A 13,152-nucleotide genomic window follows, 5' to 3' on the forward strand; every position below is an offset into this window, starting at 1 on the left:
TCTGATGTGAATATGCAAAATGAGCAAAGTTGGCAGAAAGCTGATCGGTACAAAAATAAATCCTAATTTCTGGCCTGCCTAAACAAATAGTGTGATAAAATTTCAAGCATCTGTGATGAATAGTTGTTGAAAAACTGTGACAGAAATTACCGTTACTGACAGACAGATGAACAAAAGGACAGTCATGAGACAGACAGACACACAAGGGTAAAACAGTATAACCCCTTCTCCTTTGGAGCGGAGGTATAAAAAACATTGGTCTCACAGAGGGTGGAAGTTTCAAGCAAGTATAAATGAAATTACTAATTAAAACTCAGACAAAAGATTACAAACATATTGAACATTTGAAGAAGAAAACAAAGCATAAAAGTTCTTCAAAATCTCGAGCCTCTCTTTTTCAATTTCCAGTCTCTGCTTTTTGATTGAAAGCTTCTCCTCCTCAATTTCAATGAGGCGCCGAGATCCGTAGCTGTACTCATTAAATGTTTGAGCTTTCCGTTTTCCTTATAAACGGAAAATAAATCTTATCTCGATATAGAGTAATGCCAGAACATTTTTTTTTATCTTTTTAAAATCTTAATATAAACTAGAAATTTTTCACATATGTAAGGCAAAATAGAATTGTGTTTCTCTTTTGAGTTTTTCTTGTTTTCATACCTTTAGAAGTAGACGGTTCTGAAAAAGAAGATTCTTCTGTGAAGTTAAAGGAAATTTTAAAGAAAACTAGCAAGAGGTACCTTGAGCTTGCAAACTTACAAATGATACAAAATATCATAATTCAAGTAAATTAAGAAATAAACATCATTGAAAAAAGTTCATTGATGATTTTTTCACATTGCTGTATATTACTTATATTAACATTTGAGAATGGCAAATCCATCAGAATCATTAACATAATGATGATCTTACATTTTCAATATTGCAACCATCATGTGTGTGCAATACATGCAATCATTGACATGATAACACAGACCGGGAACACAGGGAAAGACAGACGGACAAGGAGATTCCTATTTAAACACCCCCCCCCCCCCACTCTTTGTTTGCAAGGGGTATAATCATATTTGCAGTGTGTATAATTATATCAATCTGATTAAAATCAGATCTGCGATCCTCTCCGACTAATTCGATGTTGCCACACAAGAGATCTTTGTGTAGCGACATTGAATTTGTTGGAGCGGATCGCAGATCTGATTTTAATCAGATTGATAATTATATTTGCTTAAACTAACAATTATAAGCATTTTGATAAATTTTTCACTTTTCTTGGGCAGAATGACCAATTTCAGTTAAATACCAGTATTTCAAAATGTTGAATTGTTTAAAGAATACTAAACATAGGATATATACTAACCTTCAGATTGAGAGACAACTGGCACATCACTATTAGTGTCTAGATTTTCAAGTTCTTCAGCTGGAACTAAAACAAATGTTGTTCTTTTTTTATTTATTTAGTCACACTTTTAACCAGAAGCCTCTTGGTTACATTAATGATATTTTTTTTTTATTTACAATGCAGAAAAAAGACAATAAACCCAACCTTTGCAGTTAATGAACATAGCCATGCAAAGCTCTTTGATGGATAAAACCTTGAATAATCTAAGTCTTGACAGAAGTAATAAGTTGTTTTCTCCTTCATTATTAATCACTTACTCCTATGGTATAATAATGCAACTCCATATCTTAGAAGACTGATCATGTAGAACAGACAGACTAAGAGATGAACAGAGTGCTTCCAAAAAGACCCCCCCCCCTTCCTAAAACTTCATATGTGGGGGTATAACTACTGTAACTATTCATAGTGATAAACCAACATGATCAATGATAGTGAAGTATCATGGCAACTTATAATCTTACCCTCAGTGACAATAAATGGCTGTATCTCAAGACAACTTAGTTTTTGGGACATCTGAAGGGAAGACCTGACTTCACTGGTGTCCACCCCATCCTCAATTCCAGATATGGCTGACTGAGGAATCAACTGCAATATCTAAAATTTTCATGGAGTTGAAAGTACATATTTCCTTACTATAGTCTGACAATTTACAATTCATTCCATAAAGAAAAAGGAGTTAAAATTAAAGCATCTTGTCAGAAGCATTTGAAAAAAAATCATTTTCATTTCATCTTCATTTCCTTGTAAAGCAAATGATTCATAATTAATAACAATTTTATAAACAATATCATTTAGATTTAAATTGGATTGATGTTAGAGACAAAACAAGGGAGAAATTAAACAGCATGCAAACATAACAGTTATATTAGTTGATACTAGAACTTGGAGACCTACCTTAAAACACTACTTGAAAACATATGCAGTAGTGATGGGATTTGAACCCATTATCTCCTAAGACAGTTATATACATTTAGGGTACATAAAAGGACAGACAAGGACTTACACAGAACAACATATGTTCACGAGAGATTGTCAGTGAAGCATCAATACTGGTTAGTTCATACTTACCCACAATGATCTGTCTTCTCGGACATTTACAAATTTCAAGCATTCATTCACTAAATGACAGAACCTTAGCATGTAGCTAAATATTAATTTTATATCATATTGTCAATTATACCCCCAAAACAATACCATTTGGGCTTTTGTAATTGCTAAATCAATGGACCAGTACACACAAATTGACACAATAACAGCTTGTCTTTGTATGTTACACCATGGATATCTTCAACTTGAATTTCATCATTTCATTGTTACGGACCTACCTTAATTTCCTTGTAAGGATCACATGTAACAAATTAACATATGAATACAACAGTATGAAATACTTCTTGAAGGTTTGGATTGCCTTTTAACACTGTAAAGATTGAAATAGAATAATGGCATGTTCAACAAACTTTCTCCTCCCAAGGCTTCAACATGGGGAGCTGTGAAGGCCCTCCTCCAGTTTGCGTCAAGTTTTTCCTCCGTTGAGCTTCCTTCTTCTTGACGGCAGACTGCATGTCTTGCCACTTTTTTGTTTACTTCCACTACCCCTCTTGTGCACTGCAGACTTACGGCGTTTACTCTACATATGTGCACAATTGCATATGAAAAGAGCACAAACACTCAGTGTACTTGTACAGGTATTTAGATTAAAAGGTGCTAAAGTATCATGGTAATAAGTATCAACTGAAATTTCTAAACTCGAAAAAATTAACAATAATCAGAGAGTAATGATAGCCATCAATCTATACCTGCTTTTATTCTGACCAATACTTGTGAAGAGGAACATTTCTAACTGAAGACTGAAGAGCTACTTTCCCCAATTCACAACACAAATGCATGTAAATAGTCTATCAATTTTTAGCCACTTACAATAGGCTTGCAAATTAGAAATATCTACAGCTGATCTAAACATATGAACTTCTTGATTTCATAAATATAATGTAATATGTGTGTGACCACTGTCATTTTCTTTCTATGAAACCTCTAATTTTTCAGAAATACAATGTGTTCTGTATATGTGTTTATTGTCAGCTGATATTCTGAATTGTGATTACAATAACTGTTAAATTCAAGAATCCGCAATGCACAAATCCATAAAACACTCAATGATAAATAATCATTAATGAAAAATCCATAAATGATGGACTAACACATTACTACATAAACAGTAAAATGGTATTTTTGATCTAGATAGTGATTATCTTCATGATCTCCGATTATAAAATCGACCTACTTCTCTGTCACCGACTCCCATGCCATTGTCTTCATGTTGTTAGTCAGACACGGTGAGAACTTGCCATACAAAACCTTGTAGCTAGTTCCCACCGCGTCCACTAATACTTCCACCTCCACATCGCTAAAATTTGCCTTTCTCTGCTTCTTCGCGTCCATCTTTCTTTAGTTTTGAACCGGCAGACGATAAACAAAAAAATTCGCGCACTTCTATGAAGTGAAACTAATTATTGCGCATGCGTACGAATAAATCGTACACCTAAGAATTCGTAACCTACGTCTACGTCTAAGATTAGCTTAGTAAATACCATTTTACGTATTCGTAACTTCAATCTTACGTCATTCGTAACTTCTACGTCTACGTCTACGTCTACGAACTTTAGTAAATATGGGTACTGAATCACAATTTATTAATTTATCAATCTTCCATTTATGCCAATACATCAACGCATGACCAACGGTAAAAAAGTAACGGTATGAGCGGCATGGAATTTTCATTAATAAAGATTGTGTAATAACGAAAATGTTCAACGCTATCAAAATTATACAACAACAGTTCGCACAAAGTTTTAACAAAACAGACTTGTCTTTCATCTAAAACCGCAATTTATCGAATCATAACATGTAGACAACATAGAAATCAAACGATAATCTTCGTGTTTACCTTTTTTCCAGATTGTACTTAAGTATACTTTAACCCCCTAAATGCAGATTAACACAAACAATCTCCAACATCTATTCATGACTAACATGGCGACCAGATAAAATTACTGTATGTAAAGATATGATTCTTACAATCACGATATACTTCTTGGCGTGTTTTAGAGTGACACTTGAATGGTCAAATTTGATTTTAACCTTCTATTAATAACTTCTTTGAATTATGAGCGACAATTAGGTATATGTTATTTTTGAAAATGATCTCTTTGGCACAAATATCCTGGTGTTTATTAAAACAAACCAATGATTTTAAATATAAGATATTGTGTTAAAGTAGGAGTTAGCACGATAAAGAAAGCTTCGTATCTATAGCGCCTCTAAATCAAATGAAATTTTTTCCAGTGTCAGGTGTTAACAATATTTGGAATTTTATATTAACTTGAGAACTGTTTCATGTTATCTACCCACCATGGATATCAATAATATTATCTTCACTGGTGTTCTTTAAGATTTCTTTTGGGTTTCAATGGATATGTTGATAAACAGGTAGGCGTTAAGTGCCTTTTCACCTGTTTTGTGCCTGTTCTTAACTGTTTGAAATAAACGTGGTTGGCTTTTACGAGAGCACCCTGACCGTCCTTTTCGCCACATACTCTCTCATGCAATATATGACACTGAACTGAATCCAATTTGTTAGCACGATCGTATCGCTATGACATAAAAACGTAATATATAGTTTTAAACAAGGAAGTTTTAATTATGTACTTTTTTCCCTGGCAATTCATTCTAACGACAGTCATATACAATAGCTGCGGAATATTTTATATTACTCCTGATATTAAATCGTTGTCCAGTACTTTTAATTCACTATGGTATACGACTAGTGTTGTTAGAAAAATACCAGTTAAAATGTTCAAAATACGGTATCATAATTTTGTTTATATATATAAATGGTTTAATAATACGTAACTATTTTTTTTTCTCAGAGCTTTGCCCCCACCATAATATTTGATATTATAATAAATTTTGGTGGTGTTGTTTTTTTAAACGACAAATATATGAAACTTGCATATGTATTCCATGTAAGTGTGCGTTAAACAATTAGCTATTTTAATTGATAGGTGCATGGAGAATGTGTAAAATGTTGCGCCTGTAGTGCAGTTGATATTTAGCAATGTTTTAGTTGATATTGTATAAAAGAATCATATCAACTTGTTTTTCACTGGATCGATAACGTTTTGTACAGATTCCTCCTTTTGGGCGTACATAGCAAAGTATTTACTTGGATTCTCTGTGTATGTCTCCAATACCACAGATAGATCACAGGGAACGTTGTGTTTCAAGGACGACAACTTCTCAATAAACACAATACCTCCTGTCTTCACAACAAACTGCTTTGTTCATGGCCAATATGTCATCTACTACAACGAGAGACTACCAGGAGTTGTCTACCCTGACGAGTATTATTGGTCTGTTGCCATTCAACTGTGTGAAGTAGAAGTGTATGGTAAGCGTTTGTTTTTTATTCCAACAACCTTTGAAAATTGTTTCATGTGTGCAAACATACCTACATTTTTTTCAAAATATTGAACAATAAAACAGTGTGCAGACCTTGTGGATTAAATCATTAAAGTTACAGTGTTGTTGATTGAAATAAATCTATCAAATTTTATCCAGTAATTTAAAGTGTCTTTTTTAACTTCTGAATGTTTGCCCCCTCCTTTTTGAAAAAAAAACCAGTAAGTTGTTTTGAGTAGCAATTTACTTGGATTATCCGTGTATGTCTTCAATATCACGGATAGATCACAGGGGATGGTTTGTTTCCAGGACAATAATTTCACAATAAACACAATACCTTCTGTTTTCACAACAAACTGTACATTTCACTAGCAATATGTCATCTACTACAACGAGAGACTACCAGGAGTTGTCTACCCTGACGGTTATTATAGTAATGTATGGAGTAACCTATGTGAGGTAGAGGTGTATGGTTAATGTGTTTTTTTATAATTTTAACAACCTTTGATAAATGTTGTAATATTTTTCATATTTGGTCATTTTTACCTTTATTGTCAAAACATAACACAAAAAAAAAACTAGTGTGTAGACCTTGCGGAATAAATCAGTAATGAGACTATTAAATCTTTTCAATTGTTTAAAGTGTCTATTTTTTCTAGGAAGCCCCCCCCCCCCCCTAAAAAAAGGTAGCAGTTGAAATTGACACCCCGCGAAAACCATTGTGAACCGAAGCGAAGGCATTATACGCTGAGTGTAATAGATCGGATCATCAACTGCGTCTTAACCAATCAGATTTTGGTTTATAACATGACAATACAGTAATAAAATTTGTCATTGGTGTTGTAGATTGTTCAACTCTGAGGCCAGAGTACTTTAGTACGAGAGACGGAGTTGTATGCTAGTCATGTAGTGGATATCCATTGGCTTAACACTGCATTATCGGAATGTCTGTACATTGTGTCATGATTTTTAATTACATAAGAAAACATTTTAAGGTTGATGACAGTCATCGTCTCTGGCCAAGGATTTTCGGTCCTAATGGCTTGATGAGGGTGGACCTCATTGCTGGTCTATCACACACATATCACCAGTGTGTCTTGGTTTTTTTATTTGTTATACTTCTAGCTAGCCAAGGAAATGAAAACAATTCAGAGATACGCAGCAGAGTTAAGGCTGTCAAACAATTCCGTTCAGACAAAAAGTACGGGGAATGTGCATTATGACATCAAAGTATACAAGAGATTCCTAACCGAACGCATGGAATTAATATCCGCGTAAAATCGCGAGAACCGCCCTTTGCGGATTTAAAAATCTCGCCATTATTATCGGAGAGTTCAGAATTATAAGAAATAGGGAAAAAAGTTCCACGTTCGCGATTTTATATTCTCCCGATTTGATATATGTTAGTCATGTAGTAGATATGCATTGATTTTTGTAGCATCAATTCATTATTGGAATGTATGTCCATTGTGTCAAGATTTTCAATTACATATAAACCCTTTTAGGTTGATGACATCTTCGCTATTGTTTTCAGTCCACAACGGCTTAATGAGGGTAAAACCAATAACTGGTCTATCACACATGCATCATCAGTGTGACTGGGTTTTTGATGTTTAAATCTGGGTTTAAATCTGCTAACTATAAGCTAGCCAAGAGAATTAAAAAGGTGCTGCGATATACTTTCAACTCATGCTTATTTATACTTTTCTTCAGTTACATGTGTTTATATCATTATGGAAACGTATAATAAACAGTACACAATGTTGTCAAGTACATGAGAATAATTTTTTGTTAAACAGTTGTCTTATGAATACTGTGAAATCATTAGATTTCGTGGTGGCTCCATTTTTGTGGAATTCGTGGGTACCTCTCACCCACGAATTAAAATCCTCTACGAATAAATTAGGACAGTGAAGTCATATTTTCTTTTGTAATTATCAGAAAATACACGAAATCACGTCCCCATGAACCTGTAAAATTGAAGCAATCCACGAAAATTGGCCCCCACGAATTTTAATGATTCCACAGTACTTCATTATTTTTATTAATCCAATCATTATTGTCAATAAATGGAACTAACAATCACAAACAATTATATGAAAACCCTTTGAACCCCTGCAGTTTTCTCAAAAGTCACACAGTCACATAAAGCGCATATCAAGTTTCCTTACAAATTCAGATACATGTATAAACGATTTTAATTCCAGTTTGTGTAAATTAAACACATTATACATATTCAAAGTTTATGACCATTGCAAGAGTGTTTGTTTGACTCAATAAACACTTGTTATAGATTGTCCAGCAACAGGGCTCTAAGGGTCTAACTCTGTTGTTCTAAATGCTGTAATATGTTTCTGGTTATATTGAAAAATGTCTTGTAGAACTTTCATGCATACTAATATACACAGTCACGTGAATGAGCGCCTCTTGCGTCTTATTCAATTTCGAATAGATTAAATATAGTCAAAAAATGTAATGACAAACATTTAATGTACAGGATGTCCAGCAACAGGATATTACGGATCTAACTGCTCCATTCCCTGTCCAGATGTCAACTGTCAGTACTGTCACATAGAGACGGGCTATAGCCAGTGTTGTAAACCTGGTTACCAAGGTCATCACTGCGAATTAGGTAAGGAATTATTTCAATAGACAAACATTACTAACTCTACGTGTACATGTACATGCGTGTATTAGGGTTCTTCACGTATCTTCTATAATTGCAAAGCATTTGTAGAGCTTATCAAATTTGGAGATATTTGTTTTTATTCTAAAGCATGCATACGTTTGCACTGTTTTGTTAATTGTGCATAATAAAATAGCATATTCATGTGCATCCTTATCATTAAAAATAAAATGAAAAGCATTGAAATCCTATTTTTAAAACCCTTTCGATTGGAAATAAAATATTTTGGTTTGGTGATTAGTTCCTATTTTGACTTTTCAGCGTTTCAAAAATAATATAACAAGTTATTATCAATGTGCGGCAGGTAACTTTTTGTCTACAGCAAAAGTTGAATATTCCTAATAGGCTTGAACAAATTTACGGCTATTAGATTTTTCTTTAAAGAAAACTGCCTTCATCAGCGAATACATTGTTTAAGAAATGAATTTATTTTTTCTACTGGTACTGTACCAGTTATCGGCTAATACCAGTTATCGGCTAAACTGAGGGTTCGGGTTTATAGCATGCGACTATCTGAGATTTTTTAATTCAGTCGTCTGTTTCGAATAAAGAAAAGTAAGTTTGCTTGAAAACTTTCTTGAATACGTTTTAAACATAAGCTTTAACGATCATTGTTTACCGCTGATTTACATCTTTGCGCTTTCAGCTATGGGGTAAGTGACGTAATAAGTTAAAAATATAATATGACCTCTTTGTGATATGTTATTATATCCCTTCTTTGATTTGATATATAATATCAATACATATAAACATTTCTAATCAACAGAAATTCACTAAATTCTGAGAGATTCATGGTGCAGTTGAACGCCTGATTGCACAATTATGTATTGAACAGAATACGTTTTTATGTAATAACGTATGATGATCAAAGGATAATTTTATGAGTTTTGTTTATGTATAGTAACCCATAGGACCTATAGGCTGACCCCGCAAGAGACATAATTCAATTTAAACTTTGCAGAATATAAAATCAACATGTAAAGGGATTTTACTGTGTTAATATTACGAAGCCGATAAATGGTACAGTAAATCGTAAAAACTCGACAAATTCGGAGCGTGCTAAATAGCACAAAAACAATATGTTTTGGTTCTAAATGATGATATAATCTAACAGATTGATAAATTAGGAGTTCACCATTGAAAATATGTCAAGTTTTATTCAATTATATCAAGAAATAAGGAAACACGAAAAGTAAAATTATAGCCGTTAACTGGTACAGTGTCAGTATTGATCGACGCATCAAAGGAAAAATCCGCCAGAAAACTTCATCAATGCGCGTAGTGATCAATAGAATAAATTATTTTTTTTTTATCATTTAATAACAGTTTCAAATCATAAAATGTTAAGTGTCATTGGTCAAAAATAAATAATGTGAATGTAGCGGCGCTTATGAATACAAAACAACAACAGCAAAAATATTCAGAATGGATGAGCCTTCAGCTTAGCAGAACTGAATTAAATTGATTAAAACACAAATAGAGAGTTGAAATCTGAACCGGTTGAATTAAAAACAAAGAAAAACGGGAACATATATTCGATGACTTGTGATGTTATGCACTGTGCAAGAGTCGTTCAAACTGGTTTTAATGTGAGTTAAATCGCTGGAATATGCAAGTGGGCATACCATAAAAGGACACGGAAATAATTGAGGTTGTTGTAACTACACAGCCTGTAAGCTACATAAGGACGTTGGATCCTGCGATCAAAAGTCTTAAAGATTTTTTCTAAAGCATTTTTTAAAAATCAACACTCATAGCTTAACCAAAATTCAGAACAAAATTGTGGAGACTATATGCTTCATTTGGCGCTACGGTGTAATTAATATGACCTTTCTGCACTGAATGTGCAGATTGCACATAAATTGATTTTCCCTCTATATTTATTATCGGTTTAAACTATGGCATCAAATGCAAATTCAAACTATTTAAAATAAATAGAATTAAAATAATCATAAAGAAAAATGTAACAATTTCTTCACCTAATTGATATTTTGACCTTTTCGCACTGATCAAAAGCTGTTTTATCCCATACCGATTCAACATGAAAAGAAATGAATTAAAAAAAATATTTAAAAGTCTCAAAGGTTTTCTCAAATTATGATAAACTTGTTAAAAAAAGCTTCAGATTTCAGAAAAAAAAACACCAAAAGTATGGGTCTATTATGTAAAATTTGAGATATGGCATGAAATAAGCTAACTTTAGCAAAACAATTGGAATTTTTTTTACCTTGATTTTTATAAAATATAAGTTATATTTGCCAATATGTGACCGTAGAAATATTGAAAAATCGTAAAAATGTGTTTTTCATAATGAAATGAAGATATCATAATGCACAAACTATCTACAAATTTTGTTTGCACTGAAAATAAGGAAGCTACAGTAACGGTACTCTAAAACAACTGAGTTTTGAACAATGTTCGTTTTCTTCTTAAAAACCTTCCGCCACAAAATATAGTCCCATACTAAACTCTGTAAATATGTAATTTTTCCTTTACAATTTATTTTAGATAGTTTAATAGGCATTATAAAATATGAATTTATGGTTAGAATCAATATATGATGTATAATATTCAGAATAGATGTGACCCAAAATGGCTACCCAAAAACAGAGGAACGAACTTCTTTAAATAATATATTTGCCGCTTGGAATACGTCAAAGGAGTTCACTTGATGCGCTACCTCTACATGTAGCTTTGTTTTACGGTACTAGTACTGATTCTGATGACCGATCCTGTACGTGTGTTAAGTTAAACACTCATCGTTAACAAATTTGAAGAGCAGTGTTACCGTGAAAATGTATATGTCTATGTTTTTATATATGTATTCATTCCTAGAATTGGAGGTTCAGGAACAGCCAGCCTGCCCGTAAATATTGATCGTTTATCTCAAGTAGACGAAATTGTGAGAAGTCGCTTAATTTTCTGACTTCACAAGAAAAACATATTTGTCGAATTCCGATAGTTTATCCTAAGTGAGGAAGGATGGGAAAAGGTGTTAGCTAGACGTATACATGTAATATTATTTGAAAAAATGTGGTTCTATTAATATTGTAATGCATCATCCACTCTCATAATTTATAAGGTGTCCAAAAATACGTTGTCGGATCCAGATTTGTAAACTGTAAATTTTGGGAATTGTGAAAAGAGTTGGTAACGCATTCAAAACGTCATTTAGATAATTTTGGTTTCCTATCAGTTTTACCTCAATATCGTATATTAAACGCAAACAAATCAACGATGTATAATGAGCGCTAAGAAGCAGATTGTGTTATTATATTCCCATAGGCATAATCACGTAAAAGGGATGTATTTAGTGGCACAATGTCTACTACACAGTTTACTACATGTATAATGCACTTGGCATGTAACTAGCCTCATATATTGCTGTTAATCTCAGCATGCAACAAAGGATGTTATGGTGTCGCCTGCAATGAAGAATGTGGACATTGTCGTGAGGTAAACCAATGCCACCATATAAATGGTACATGTTTAACTGGATGTGCTGCTGGCTTTATGGGGAATCTCTGTAAAACAGGTATGTAGACATGTACATTATTAATCAATGACATTTTCAACATGTAATGAATGATTTGACAATGATTTATTTGATCTTTATACCCATATTGAAAATTAATAAGTAATAACTTCAAGAAAAATGCAGTTTACTGTTGTATTTTGTTAAACTAGCTTGCTCTCGTGGGTTTTTTGGGGAAGACTGTTCTAGGAAATGCATCGACATGTGTGCAGGATGTAATACTATCAATGGTTTGTGTGAATATGGATGCATTCCTGGCTGGAAAGGATACTTCTGCATCGAAGGTATTGCTCATAATGATTATTTGTCAAAGCGTGAATTGTTTAAGCGTGCGTTAACTGCCTTTGTGGCTGTCTTTGGAATGACACATGTAATTGATGCAACCAAATAAAAGTATAAATCTGAATAACGGTAACACCTAACCGTTAAATGTTACACAGCATTAATTATTATTGTGAAGGTTGCAAACAACGCAAACACACGATACCTAACTATATGTTTATAGTTAAAATCGTTTTAATTAAAAGTGGCTTGACGAAAAAGAATAAACTACTATCATTTACTCTGAAACATCTTCAGTTAATTTTGAGTAATTACTTTACTATTATTAACTTTAAGGTGTTTCCCAATGCACCATAGTATTCAGTTTTGTAGTCGTTCAATCATATCATTGCATCTAACCTAGATAATGTAAGGGGTTTATTTTTTTTTTCAAAAGACTGATATTGTTTGATTATTAGCTCACCTGAGCTGAAAGCTCAAGTGAGCTATTCTGATCACATTTTGTCTGTCGTCCGTCTGTCCGTCCGTCTGTCTGTCCGTCTGTCTGTCTGTCCGTCTGTCCGTAAACTTTTCACATTTTCAACATCTTCTCAAGAACTACTAGGCCAATTTCAACCAAACTTAGCACAAATCATCCTTAGGCAAAGGGGATTCAAAGTTGTGAAAATTAAGGGTCACACCCGTTTTCAAGAGGAGATAATAAGAAATTAATGAAAAATTTCGAGAAATTTTCAAAAATCTTCTTCTCAAGAACCAGAATGCCAGGAAAGCTGAAACTTGTGTGGAAGCATCCTC

General features: G+C 33.3%; 2 protein-coding genes across 2 annotated transcripts in view; one reads left to right on the top strand and one right to left on the bottom strand.

The window, feature by feature from the left end:
• LOC128170798 (multiple epidermal growth factor-like domains protein 10) overlaps positions 1-13,152 on the top strand; it is a 153,134-nt gene that overhangs the window by 96,546 nt on the left and 43,436 nt on the right. The window contains exons 13-14 of the mRNA XM_052836563.1: positions 11,938-12,075; positions 12,228-12,359. Coding sequence (XP_052692523.1) covers positions 11,938-12,075; positions 12,228-12,359 — 270 coding nt within the window. The remainder of the gene's footprint in view (positions 1-11,937; positions 12,076-12,227; positions 12,360-13,152) is intronic.
• LOC128170816 (uncharacterized) lies at positions 1,350-3,009 on the bottom strand. The gene is made up of 3 exons (XM_052836578.1): positions 2,854-3,009; positions 1,858-1,990; positions 1,350-1,420 (listed from the first exon to the last, which is right to left on the bottom strand). The coding sequence occupies exons 1-3, from the start codon at positions 2,956-2,958 to the stop codon at positions 1,350-1,352; spliced, it is 309 nt and encodes a 102-aa protein (XP_052692538.1). The 5' UTR covers positions 2,959-3,009.

This window comes from Crassostrea angulata, chromosome 2 (genome assembly GCF_025612915.1).
Source record: "Crassostrea angulata isolate pt1a10 chromosome 2, ASM2561291v2, whole genome shotgun sequence".
Lineage (NCBI taxonomy): Eukaryota > Metazoa > Mollusca > Bivalvia > Ostreida > Ostreidae > Magallana > Magallana angulata.